The 14617-nt window shown below is 32.2% G+C and overlaps 1 protein-coding gene across 1 annotated transcript; it reads left to right on the plus strand.

Moving 5' to 3' along the window:
- Positions 1-7681: 7681 nt before the first annotated feature.
- On the plus strand, positions 7682-10044 carry LOC133823868 (WD repeat-containing protein LWD1-like). Its single transcript, XM_062256719.1, has 2 exons — positions 7682-7816; positions 8883-10044. Exon 2 carries the CDS (start codon positions 8910-8912, stop codon positions 9921-9923), a length of 1014 nt encoding a protein of 337 aa, XP_062112703.1. The 5' UTR covers positions 7682-7816; positions 8883-8909; the 3' UTR covers positions 9924-10044.
- Positions 10045-14617: the final 4573 nt, after the last annotated feature.

Here is a 14617-nt window from a genome sequence, read left to right on the forward strand (position 1 = left end):
TCACGGACAACTTCATCCTTTCTAATGAAGATTTGTACAAGATGTTGACTGAGATCCCTTTGTCAACCAGCACCCTCTTAACCATCATGTTGGCAATCTAGACGTCCACGCCAGCGGGTCCAAATGTGGGAATCGGACATGTTGAGCATCATCCTCAGAGAAAGTTATTAACTCTTCTTCTGTTCGAGCTTTTTTAGGCGCTCGATCATCCACACTCATCATCTCGATGTCCTGGTTGTGGCGTAAGGTCCGAGTGTATCGCTCTCTTGCCTTCCCACTATCTCCTACAAGGTGTGGGCCGCCACATATGGTGAGTAACGTACCTGCCACAAGAGCTGGCTGTAAAGGTGGCGAGCATTGGCATACCGGTGCCTACTTGTTGCCTCCTTAAGCCTCTCGTTGAGAATCTCCTATGGCTCGCACGTATCTCCTTAGGTTTCCTTGTCTGATAAGGAACTCAATCTCGTCCTTCAATTGGTTACACTCATTAGTGTCATGACCGTAGTCATTGTGAAAATGACAAAATTTTGTTGTATCTCTCTTGGAGATATCATTCCTTGTAGGTGCTGGTCGTTTATAAGGGACATTGGAGTTGGTCGCCTGGTAGACCTCTACTCTACTCTCGACAAGGGTCGTATAGTTGGTGAATCTTGGCTCATACCTATTGCCTTTGGGGCATTTATTTTTGGACGTTGATGGCTCATTGTTCGCCCTTTTCCCACCATTTATACCATTCCCGTTCCCGTTGCCTTTGCCGTTGCCATTGGGTTTACCCGACCCATTGGCGGGTTTGGTGGGATATTCCTTTGGTCCCTTGTCTTTCGCAGGCAATTTCCCCTCGTTGGCAATCGCATCCTCGAGCTTGATATAACGATCCGCTCGATCAAGAAATTCCTGGGTACTCCTCACCCCATTCTTTCTTAGGCTGTTCCAGAGGGGAGAATGGAGCCTTACTTCGGCAGTAAGGGCCATCATCTTTCCTTCGTCACCCACTGTTTTAGCTCTAGCAGCTGCTCAAATGAAATGCTGGATGTATTCCTTTAAGGATTCTCCCTCATTTTGGCATATCTCGACCAGCTGGTTGGCCTCAGTGGGGTGTACACGACCAGCGTAAAATTGTTCATAGAATTCCTTTACAAACATTTCCCACGATACTATACTAGCAGGAGGGAATTTAAAGAACCACTCCTGCGCAGTGTCAGATAGGGTGGCCGGGAAGATCCTGCAGCGGGCATCGTCCGATACTTTCTGGATGTCCATCTGTATCTCAAACTTGTTTACATGAGATACTGGGTCCCCATCTTGAAATTGTTGGGGGTTTCTGCTACAGCAATCCTCTGTACAAATGGAGTGCCTCTCCTCCGATCATACTCGATGTGGGATGTCCAGTTTCCCACCAGCTGTTGGACAACCTGATTCAGTGCATCAATTTGGGCCTGTACAACGTCTGGAATCGCTGGGACGACTGGTGCCGGAGGAGTGTACTCATCGTGCCTGTTGCGCCTGTTATTGAGCACGTCCCTCAGGTCATCATCTCTGCGCCTTTGCTCGCTAGCGCCCAATCGATCAAAGACGTTATGCTGTATAGGTTGCCCCCAGTGTTTTGACTCGTAGGCCTATTTTCTCTTGGTGGGGGATTCCTATCTCCATCTCTTCCTTCATGGCCTCGACCAGCATTTCTCCTGTCGGAGTCGGCTTCGTTATAATCATGGCCATTCCTAAACTGTGACCGACTATAGCGCGACCGGCTGGTCACGTTGTTTCCTCCTCTAGCTGGCATCTCTCGAGTGTTAGGGGAGGCCTGCGTTGGTCGGTGGGTTCCCGTGCATTATTATTTCATGGGGGTCCCCTAATCGCAGAGCCTGATTCAGTGTGCCTTCTGTTAGTAGAAGGGTGTTGCCCCCTGCTTGGTGGATTTGGCTCATTGGCCAATGGGTGTCTAGGGCTTCGGGGAGGCTGCCCGGCCCTATTATGCCTCTGGCGCTGGGGATTTCCTCGACCATCTTGAGAAGGTGGCTGCTGCTCAGGATCTTGAACTGGGATATCCTGTTGAGCAGCAGGCAGTTGCTCCGGCCTTTGTGGGCTTGTTGGCTGAAGCAGAGGACTTGGATTTGGGGTTCGTTGCGATGGTGCATTTGGTGGCTGATCCGGTTGAGAAGCCAGCGCAGCTTGTCCCCGAGCCAACTTAATGGCTGCTTCTAAAGCAGCTATGGCATCTCTCTGCTGGCGGTCCATGTCTACCTGCTGCTCATTCAGTTCCTAAAGCCGACGCTCGATTTCCCTCTATTGTAGTGCCAAGGTCTCCGCCGCATTGTCTTGATTGGCCCTCAGATTGGCCAACTCTTCCTGCAAAACACTCAGTGTGGTCCTCAGCGTTTCAGAATCCATTTCTTCCTCCTCAAAATCCAAGTGTGGCTCATTTTCAGCCACATTTGGAGGAGGAGGCTGAGTGGATGCAGCGCCAGAAGTCTGCCTAGTTCTCTTGGATGTCTTAGCCATTTGATCTTCTTGAAGTCTCGAATTTAGCTCTCAATGAAAGCACCAAAATGTTGACCCTTGATTTGGCCAATGACACGAAGTCAAATAAACGATAGAGAATAAAAGGAAAACAAGAAGAGTATCAAATGGAAAGCAAATGACACAAACGATTTTTAGTGGTTCAGCCCCAACTAGATGGTAATGACCTACATCCACTTAGTGTTCTTATTGATATTGAATCCTAATATTGTGATCAATGAACTAGGGCTCACGAGTTTCAAAAGTCTTGAAAGGATTACAATTTCGGTGGATAATCACACTATGCTCTTTTCTCCCAATACCAAGATCAAAAGTTCAAAAGTCCCTCCCTTGAGCTCTTTAATTCTTATTTATAGGTTCAAGAAGCTTACATGGGCCGACGAGCCTAAATTACAATTAAGATTTGCGTATCAAAGTAATAAAAGAAAATATAATAAATGCTAATATTACAAGATTGCATATCCAAAAGGAAATAGATGAAAGTGTGCGACCATACTGGTCGCACCTAAGCGTGAGGCTTGACAAATCAATAATTATCTGGTCGATAGTCGAACAAGACTCATTTATTTAAAGTTGACACGTTCCCACCACGTGTAGGTCAATCCTGCCACATCACCATGAGCCGTTTTAGGGTAAACAAATGCCTTTTTTTTTATTTAAAAAAAGTGGTTATTTGGAAAGTATGTATTATATATGGTGCGTGTCGTTAGCTGCACAAAAATTTAATTGTATTTTTTTTAATTTTACCAACTACTTCAATAAAGCAGTGAATAAAGGTCGAACCCACGAGAATTACTATTCAATTTATTATTCAAATGACGAAAAGTTAATCAAAAATGGTTTATGGAAATAGATGAATTGAAAATATAAATAAAAGTAGCAATAAAAACAATTGAAGATAAATTTAGTGGTTAAAATAGTTAAGAGGTCATTCTCCACCACTAAATATTCGTTCAAGCATTTTAATAATAATATTGATCTATATTCCCTATTAAATTATTAACCCTGTAGATAAAACATAAACAATCATTATTAAAGTGAAGTGCTCTTAATAAATTATTTTACTAAATAACCTAATAGAAACACACCTTAGATTTAACCTAGTAAAACATTAGTGTTCATGGAGATGAGATCTAAGCAACAAACCTAACAAGCGTGCAATTCATTTAACCTATGTTATAGTCTTCATCACAATTAAAGACACCTTTGACATTACCCTTAATTGCAAAGTATCACAACAAACTTAGAATTCTAAATGATTAAGTGAAAAGAAACCCCAAGATGATAGTAGACTATAGCAAAATCCTATTCAGTGGCCATCTAAATAAGATTAAAACAATAATCATACAATTAAGAATAGAAGAATATAAACAATTTGACATACGAGAATAAAAGAATAATGAAAATTATTAAAAACAAGAAATCATATTTAGAGTTTTGAAATCATCCTTAATAAGCACAACAATAGTAGAAAAGAATGTCTCTCTAAAAGAGAGTATAAAATATTTTTAGACAAAGACATACCTCTATTTATAATAGTCACATAATAACTAAAACTAATTAGAATAAAATTTAAAATCTAAAACTTAAAATAATAGATATTAATTTGTATTTTATATTTATGTGATATCTCAAATTTTTGAATTTGGTATAAAAATATTTGACAAATTTTTGCAAAATTGGAGTTTGAAATATGTTATTTTCGTGGACCTAAGAAATGAATATTTCTAGCGCAACTGATCATATTTTGGCAATATCTCTCTCAATATTACTCAAAATTGAACAATTTAACATGATATGGGAAGCTAAGAAAAATATCTAAAACTTGTATTTTTGCCAAAATTCCCAAAATATGGCTGCAACAATGTCAAGATCGCGTATGAAGTTTCATCTCCAGCTCTCTGGATCTAGTTTAGGCCCCAACTCTTTTAATTTCTTCATAAAGATTACACATTTTCCTATAAAACCAAATAAATTAAATATTTCTAAATAAAAAATATATTAAATTATATCCATAGAAATAACAGTTCAAACGCAATCTATTTTTATAATAATAAATGTGTATTTTAACTCCTAAAATTCTTTATAGCCCAAAAATCACAAAATACTAAAAACAAATTTAAAACCATTAAAATAATTAAAAACTAATAATTTTTAAGCCTAAGAAAATTAAGAATATATAATTAAAATTGCACTTATCAACATATGTTATTGGGTTGATGATATTCTTGCTTTCGAATAACTAGCAATATTGTTAAGCAACCCAATAAAAAAGAAAAACTTTAATACACGTGAAAGAAATTGTGGAATGGATCACCCAAGCTAGACAACATACACTTACTTACATCGTGAGTTTTTGACCTTGATTGGATTGAAGAGCTCTTAATATATATTTATTCGTCATCTAAAACAAAAGAAACCATCCAAATAAAAGTTGGGCAAATCAAACAAAATTTAATACACTACACATCCCAAATATGAGATTATATGCTTATATTTTAAACCGGAGATGAAAGTCTGAATTTTTAAGAGCAAATCTATCAAGTATCAGGGGACCATTGAAGAAGGCGACTAGTAGAAACCAACCTTGTTCTTGGCAATACTTGGAAAATAATGATTGAAGTGGAGATGATTCAAGAGCAAGAAAATGAGGAGGAGAACAAATGAAGGTGACGAAGAGAAGACCAAAATTAGTCCATGTTTTTGGATGAAATTATGATTTCTTCTTCTTACTTTGATTGAAGAATAACAATAATATGGAAGAACTTAAGTAAAATATGCATATTTATTATGAACTCCTAATTAGTTGGAATCACTTGGCAAAAAAAAAAAAAAACCGAAATTAATGCAACAAAAAAAAAAAAAAAAATTATGCAAAAGAAATTCTTCACTTGTTAGTAATATGATGTTAACTTGATCTAGCTTTTAGAAAAACTAAATACTACTTTCTGAAAAAGTAGTATAATAAAGGTATTTGGTAAACAGCTTGAAAGCAGCTTATTGAAAAATTTATGCAGAAGTTACAACTAAAAGTTAAAACTGGCACAGCCCAACTTTTAACTTTTTCTAAAAGCTGCTTTTCGAAAAAAAAACTCTACAATAAATATTTTTTTTATCCAAATATATTTAATTATTTAATATATATTAATCCAAATTAAAATATTTAAAATAAATTAATATGATTATAACATAAACAATATTTGAATCTTAAATATTTTAATTTTGTTTTAAAAATATTTTTATAATTTTATATTTATTAGATATTTTTAAATATTTTTATTTTAGTAATTTTATATTACCAAACTACATTAATATAGGGAATTTTTTTTTGAAATTTTTAATATAGATTTTATTATACATTATAATTTTCATTTTGCATTTCATAATATTTTTAAATTATAATTTATCAAACACATATTAATTTCATGCTTAAAGAAAAAAAAATTAAAAACATAAAAAATGGGAGATAACTTTATTTTTACATATTTGTGATTATATCATGACTAGATTATTATATTATGATGATTATAATTAGAATTTTAGATATGCTGACTAGTCATAATATATATACAATTATATGAGTATATTATATAATATAATATTTTTATTGATGATCACTTTATTACTGCATTATCAAAAAATGTATTTTTAACATGTTTAAATAAATACAATATTAATATTGAAAACTATTTAGTATGTGTGAATTTATTTTAATAAAATAAATATAACATCTATTTAGTCTTTTTATATTTCACAACACTTTAATCATAAAGTTTACCAAATACTCTACTACAACTTTTCCAACTCACAATGCTTTAAAGTCTATAATTTATCAAATACTCAACAACTTTTCCCTGCAGCACAGCTGCAGTTGATTTCCCATAGCACAGTTATACCAAACTGACTCCAAATCACCCTATTATTATATAAACATATTTGCACATTTACCTAGTTATTATTCACATGGATGGGTAATAGTAATCTATATATATATTTATATAAGTAAGCATAACAAGTAATAAGTACCAAACAATTTAATGTTTTAGTTTCTTACATTATATGCATATGATCATATTTACAAATTTAATATTTTTTTTTGAAATAATTTAATATTAAGAATAAATAAACTAATAATCTATATCTTTCACGTTCATCTTCTCTTTCTAAATCTCAATTCATCACTCTTTTCCCGATCTTTTCACCACACATAACTAATGATCGATCGAGTATCTAGATTCTTGTACACCATTATTTGGGTACACTCTGTCTTTTTTATGGTAAACAATTTATGATCATTTTTCTTTTTTGGCGAAAAGTCTTGTCTCGTCAATTTTAGTCGTATTCTGATATGATATATGTCTGTACGATGTTAATGCGATTCAATGACAATGCGTGCGATGTATGGTTTTTTTTTTAAGTAACGTGCGATATATGGTTGAAAGTGAAACATCAAAGAAAAAAAAAAAAAAAGAAAAAAACTATTATCTTAGGTATATATTAAACGTGGAAACATTATATTTGTAAGATATGGAGGTAAGGTAACTTTAGAAGTAAAAAAAAGTTGTTAAGAACATGAATATATGTGTAAAATAATTCAAATATAATTTTTACACATGTATTAATTAGGCTTATTATTTTCTCATACCAGCATTACTCTTTCTATTATTATCTCTCCTTTATCAAACATGATAAGATATAGATATGATTACTTTCTTCGACATCTCAATTTTTATTCCACCAAACAAATAAGCTAATTAATAAGAATATAAAAGATGCGAGCACTGTCTGAATCTTCTACAACCACAGTTCGTACATTAACCTCTAGAATGAGTTGCTAGTTTAATATATTAGTTTATTCTAAAGTGCATTTAAGTAATAGATAATAATATAAATGATATAATATTATAATACAACTATAGTGAATTACTGTTTTCTCAAGCTTATATATAGGGTTTGCTTTAAAGTCAAATGGCATATATATATATATATATATGTTGACGTATTGAGTGTGCACAAGGCTCCAAGAAAGAGGAGAATAAATATACGTATGGAAATAAAAAAAATTTGATGAGACCCAACCTTCAGAAGTACTCGTGCCAAAATTGACTGTTAGCTTACCTAATTCTTTTCCTATATAATATATATTAGATACAATATCAATATAGTTGATAGTAGGCTCTCAACTACTGATCCAAATAATATAATTCTGTCAGCGGAAATTGAATGATGTATATTCTTCTTCTTAATTAAAAAGTAAGGGTGATCGATATATCATCTGAAATCTCTGCTTCTGTACAACGTAAGTTCCAACTCTTCCTTTTCATGAATCTTTTTTTTTTTTTTCTGAAACTTTCTCACAACTACTCCTCTGTTTAAAAAGCTTACACATATAGTTTCTTTAAAAAGATTACACATTAATATTTATGTATATATGCATGTGTGTGGGCGTGTGTGTAAAGAGTTTCTTTATCATAACTCAAATAAAACTTTATTATATGTATCTCTGCATGAAGGGGGTGGTCAACCATGGTCAATATATATGTGTAGAGTTTTATACTTGTATAATTCATGAATTTACGTATTGTATTTTTGGGGTTTTCTTATATATTTATTTCAAGAGCGCATTGCTAGCTTTGTTTAATTAAATGCTGATTAAAAAAATTAATTTATTTGAGAAGTATATAATAGATATAACATATTAAAATACATTCAAGTAAAATTGGTGTCACATTGAGATTTTACTTTCGAATTCGGTGTAGTTAATGGTATAATTTTGATGTGTTGTTAAAGTTATATTTTAGGGAAATTTTTAAAAATATAAAATTTTAATATAATAGGAAATATATATAAAATATGCTTCACCATATGTAAAAAGTTATATTTCAAAAAGTCATAATTAATACGCGGTTTTATAAACGATTAACTTATTTCTCAAAGTACAATTTAATTATGTAAAAAATTATGGGTTTATTTATTAAAGTTATATAATTATTGAAAACATAGAAAGAAAAAAAAACTAAAGAAATATTAAAAAATGAAAATTCCAATATAAATACGTAAGTGGCAAAAAACTATATGTGATGCAATTACCATTATATTTTATATGTTAAAGTATATATTTTAATTATCTGAAGATTATATTTGATATGTTATTTCCACAAAGTACATACATTAATTGTTAGGGAAGACATTTTTTTTTTATTTGAAAAATGTTACGGATGACATTTAAAATATAGTTTTTCACAATATGTGCCAATAGTAGTTATCATACCATTTTTATGCTATGAATATTAATTATTATTATTTAAAAAGTAATTCTAAACCAATCTCTTCTTTATATATATAAATATATATAATCAATGCAGAAGTCAATAATCCCCACATTATTAGTTATGCAAGGAGAAAAAAAGTCAGGCGTATTCACCTACGCCTCTCAATGGCCAATTTATGCATTAGCATGGTCAGTCCGGCGTGACAAGCACAATCGTCTAGCAATAGGAAGCTATCTTGAGGACTACAGCAACAAGGTAGAGCTCGTCCAATTCAACTCCGACACCTCAGATTTTGCCACTGATAATCGCCTGTTTTTCGACCACCCTTACGCACCCACTAACCTTATGTTCTTCCCATCCGAGGACACCTCCAATCCAGACATTCTGGCCACATCGGGTGACTACCTTCGTCTGTGGAAGATCCACCACGATCGAATCGAGCTCAAATCCTTACTCAACAACAACAAGGGGAGCCAATTCAACTCCGCCATAACCTCTTTCGATTGGGCCACATTTGACACTCGCAGAGTCGCCACATCCAGTGTCGACACTAGCTGCACCATTTGGGATATAGAAAAGGAAATTGTGGACACTCAATTAGTGGCACATGACAAGCAAGTGTACGACATTTCTTGGGGTGGTTTCAATGTTTTTGCCTCGGTTTCTGGGGATGGATCCGTTAGAGTTTTTGATTTGAGGGACAAAGAAAGATCGACCATTATTTATGAAAATCCCATACAAGGTTGTCCCTTGTTGAGGTTGGAGTGGAACAAGTTTGATCCTAGGTATATAGCCACGTTTGCAATGGACAGTAACAAAGTGGTCATTTTGGACATTAGGATTCCAACCACTCCTTTAGTTGAGCTTTGTAAGCATAAGGGGAGTGTCAATGCCATTTCGTGGTCTCCTCCATTGGGAAGACAGTTATGTTCCGTTGGTGATGATTCAAGGGCTCTGATTTGGGATGTGGTGGGACCTAGTTTTCGATCGGATGGCGGCAGTGGGAGCGAAGATGTGGAGCCGAATATGTGGTATGCATCGACGGCTGAGATTAATCAAGTGCGTTGGTCACCCATAGATTTGGAATGGATTGCTATTTCTTTCTTGAATAAGTTACAACTTTTGAAGAATTAGGAAGTTAACAAAAAATGCATTTTAGCATTTGATGAAGTCCCTTATGCCATATGGTGATAAACTTGTGATTAATGTAATTTGTAAATGTAAGGTAGACCAATTGTCTTGGACCTTGTCAACATTTCATTTCCTTTTAACTTATGAGTTTCTAACTTATAACAGAGAAATGTGTCAGAATGGACTATTTTTTTTAAAGTAAATTTGTACTCCGTCTAAAATTCGATATTTTTTTGATACTTTTTTTTGCAAAATTGTCTCTGTCTAAAATTCGACAAGTTGTCTAAATTTTTCAACCGACTATCTAAAATTTTCGACCAGTTGTCTGAAATTTTTTAATCAGCTGTCTAAAATTTTTGACTAGCTGTCTAAATTATCAGAGACAATTTTACAAAAAATTATTAAAACTAAGCTAGAACACAAAATAAATTTAAAATATAAATCATTTTTGACAAAAGAATCACTTATAATATCTCATGGTAAAGTTTTGTATTATTTTTTCCTCAATTTGGTCATCAATTTCTTTTATTTTCTTTTTTAAATAATGATTAATACTAAATTATTAATTGCAAATAAAATTTGTAATGAAACCACTATGTACATTTATAGAGGAAAACATGCCAATACTTATTATAATTTAAGGGTGGTCAATGGCTTGACTTTACTTGTTTTTTTTTTTCTCTCCACGCCCTTTTCTAAATAAATCCCTTATAAATTTTTAAAATTTCTTTCCACACACATTAAAAAAAAAAATTAAGTATATTTTTGCTCATTAGTAAATAATTTTATTTTTAATTTTTTCCACCAATATAATTTAAGATTAAGAAAATCATATTTGACAATACTCTTTTTAAGAACAATAAACTTAACCACAATTTTTAATTTATATATTTTTAATTCAAGTTAGCAGTAACAGTGGGAACTACACCTGCAAACAACATTGTTATGGCTATGTTTGTCGTGGTCGACATTCCCTCAGCTTTCAATGCCCTATTAGGAAGACCGATCATGATTGAATTGCGCGCCATAACAAATGTGTGTCACCTAATGATGAAGTTTCCTACCAACGCCAGAATCAGATGTGTAAAAGGAAATGAGAGAGAGGACCAGAGATGCTATAATTCCTCCACACTATAACAATTTTCATTTTTAATGACTCTCTATAATGACTTACACCAATGGTGTAAGTCATTAAAAGTATTCAAGGATATTTAAAGTCTAATGGTGTAGGTCATTAAAATTTCTTGTTGATGACTACCAAGGTAAGTCATTAAAAGTTGTGGGAGACGTTAATTTAAAAATATGAATATAAAATTATTTATTTATAAAATATCAGACATGTAAGAGCATCTGACGTCTCCCCTGGGAAGACGTGCCAGACATCTAACGTCTCCCCTGGGAGACGTTGAATGTTTGGCCTAATATATATATTCAGTCTTTCTTTATTCTTCCCCAAGCGCACAAACCAGAGGCGGAGAATGACGATTTTCTGGGCGATTTCAGGGCCATTTTTTGACGATTTTGGCCGATTTTAGGCTATATAATCTCATTTGAGGTAAGTTTTTATTATTTATAAGTGTTGTATAATAGTTGGGATAATTTTCATGCTTATTGTCTCTAGTTATTAAGGAATTGATATTGAGATTTTAGGGTTTATGAGTTGCGGTTTTTGGTGATTTTTGGCTCAACAAAGTGGATTTAAAGCATATTTGATGTAGGATTTCAAGATTAAACAATGTATTATAGTTAGAATGGTAGAAATAGTTATTTTTATGCATTTTTTTATATGATTTGTGGGTTTTATTAGAAATATTAGTTTAAAGTATGAAAAATAAGTTTTATGTATATTTGAGATACTATATTGTTTAATTTTAAGATGATACCACATTATTTACTATTTTAAAATTTTTATTACTATTTATTCCGAAATGTATACATTTTTTAATTAATTTTTAATGTTTGTTAAGTATATATATGTAAATATGTTTTGCTAAAATGTATTTAATAATTTTCTAAAATAAGGAAAATAATTTAATTTTAATTTTACATACAAAATAGTAATTGAAGTTTATAATGTTTATAATTTTTTTTAATTTATATTATTATTTAATTAGAAAATTATATATATTTGTAATCTTTATTAAAATTTAAGTAGGTTATTTATATATAGTTATGTTATTTTATTGATTTAGTAATCTTTTATTAATTAATTGATTTAAATTTTTAAGTTGTGGTTTAAACAGAGATTTTTATGAGATTTTTGCCTCAAATTTTCAATTTCAAGCACACATTTGAGGTTTTTAAGTTTCTAAAATTTCAATAATAAGTTATTGTTAATCTAATTATTTAGTGAAGTTTGTTTAGTAATATTTTATTTATTAATTAATTTAGTTTTGCAGGTTGTGAATTTAATAGCAAAGTGCGCTTTTTGCAAAGTGAAGTAAATTTGCTAGCAAAGACTATTAATTGCAAGTGGTACATACATTATCTTCTTTCTTGTTTTAGTATTATTAAGCTTTTGTTAGAGGGGTTTAAATATCTTAAATATTCATCTATAGTGAAGTAGGTTATGAGATTAAATTTGTGTGTTTCGGTGATAACAGAAGGTTGAGAACTGTGTATTTTAGTGAAGTAGGTTCTGGAAAATTTGTTTGTGTGCTGCGAAGCTATAAGGAAGAAACTTATTGTGTGTTGTTTGAATTTTTGACTTGTTGTTCACAGATGGTTATATCACTATTATAAGGGAAATGCTGCTCGATTTTGTCTAGAATTATGTATTTTTTTATTCTATTATTATATTTGTATTGTGTTGTGCTTATTCGATTGGATTTGATTATATTGACAGATGGTTAGGTTACTAATATAGTGGAAATGCTGCCCAATTTTTCGTATGCTTATTTAGTTTTTTTTTTTAAAATTTTCATAGACATAGGAGAAGATATGGATAGAAAATGGATGTCAGCGAATAGGTTATCCGTGGAATATAAAAACGGGATCAACCTTTTTCTGACCGGTCTACCAAAACATCCCAAGATTCCAAATAATATAGAAATTGTGCAACCTAAAGTAACTAACTACAACTTCAATTATTTTGAAAATCTATAGTTGAATTTTACTAATATTATTTATATTAAGTATTTTTATTTAAATATTAGTGTCCACACCAACCAGACAATGTGGCATTTGGATATTATGTGATAAGAATGTTGAAGGATTACATTGAACATCCACAACCTGGACGTAACTTGAAGAAAGAGGTATGTATATAAATTTATACAAAGTTAACAATTTATTTATTATTAAAGTATATATAATTAAATAATAATTAACTAATATATTTTACTTTGTATTTTTTGTAGCTAAACACTACGCCATATACACCAACATAGATTAATGAAATGCGACAACACTGGGCAAACCATATGCTACCAATAATTCAAAGTCATCATCCCACATATTAGGTTTTTTTTTTTTTACTTTTTATTTCTTACTATATGTCTAGTTAGCTAGAGTAATATTTGTTAATTTTGTATGTTTAACAACAAATATTACATTTTTGTATATTTAGCTAGCAAAAACATATTATATACACATTTCTGTTTTATTAATGAAAATTCACAATTTAAATTTGCATATAATTTAGATTTTTAAATTAATATATTTAATTATATTTTTAAAAAATAATATAATTCTATTTCAAAAAAATTAATATATTTAATTCTATTAATTAATATACTGAAAATAATTATTTAATTTTTAAAAAAAATACAAAATCCTATGATGACTCCCAGGGGGAGACGTTGAATGTCTACAAAGTCTCCCCATGGGAGACGTTATAGGTACCTACAATGTCTCCCAGACGTTAAATGTCTATAAAGCCTTCCCATGGGAGTCATCATAGGCCCACTTTAGATGGCTCCTGCAACAACGTCTCCCCTAGGGGGAGACATTAAATGTCTATAATGTCTCCCCCATGTAGCCATTAAATGCCTATTTTGTTGTAGTGCCATTACAACTGCTAAGAAAGGCTTGGCCACGACCAACATGATATTTGTTAGACCAATGATAAGCAAGCCAACAACATGAATGGAAATAAGCACCGTTGAGCAACAAGGCAATACCTCCTCTGAAGAGGCGAGTAACTCCAAATAGCGAGTTGCCCAAAGCGAATGAGAAGATAATGATCCTCGCTTTGGGGACTTTGGTATTGGAGTGGGACCTACTGAAGACCTGGAGGAAATCCCACTTATTCATGATGAGCCAACAAAGACGGTCAAGATTGGAAAAAGTCTAGCAAAGGAAGTCAAGTATGAACTTGTGAACTTCCTAAGAGACAATCAAGACGTGTTCGCTTAGTTGGACAAGAATATGGTAGGCATTAGCCTCACTGTTATCATCATGTCTTAAATATCGATAGAGACAACTTCAAGCCTATACAACAAAAAAAGAGACTGCTCAATAAAAATAGGTGGAAGGCCTTAAAAGAAGAAGTCGAAAGGCTAAAAGAAAATAGGTTCATAAGAGAAGCTTTCTACCCCGAATGGCTTTCTAATCCCATCCTAGTACCAAAACCTAATGGAAAATGGAGAACTTGTGTAGATTTCACTGATCTAAACAAGAATGCCCAAAGGATTTCTATCCCCTACCAAGAATCGAACAACTAGTCAATGCAACTCTCATGTTTATGGATGCTTACT

This window comes from Humulus lupulus, chromosome 3 (genome assembly GCF_963169125.1).
Source record: "Humulus lupulus chromosome 3, drHumLupu1.1, whole genome shotgun sequence".
NCBI lineage: Eukaryota > Viridiplantae > Streptophyta > Magnoliopsida > Rosales > Cannabaceae > Humulus > Humulus lupulus.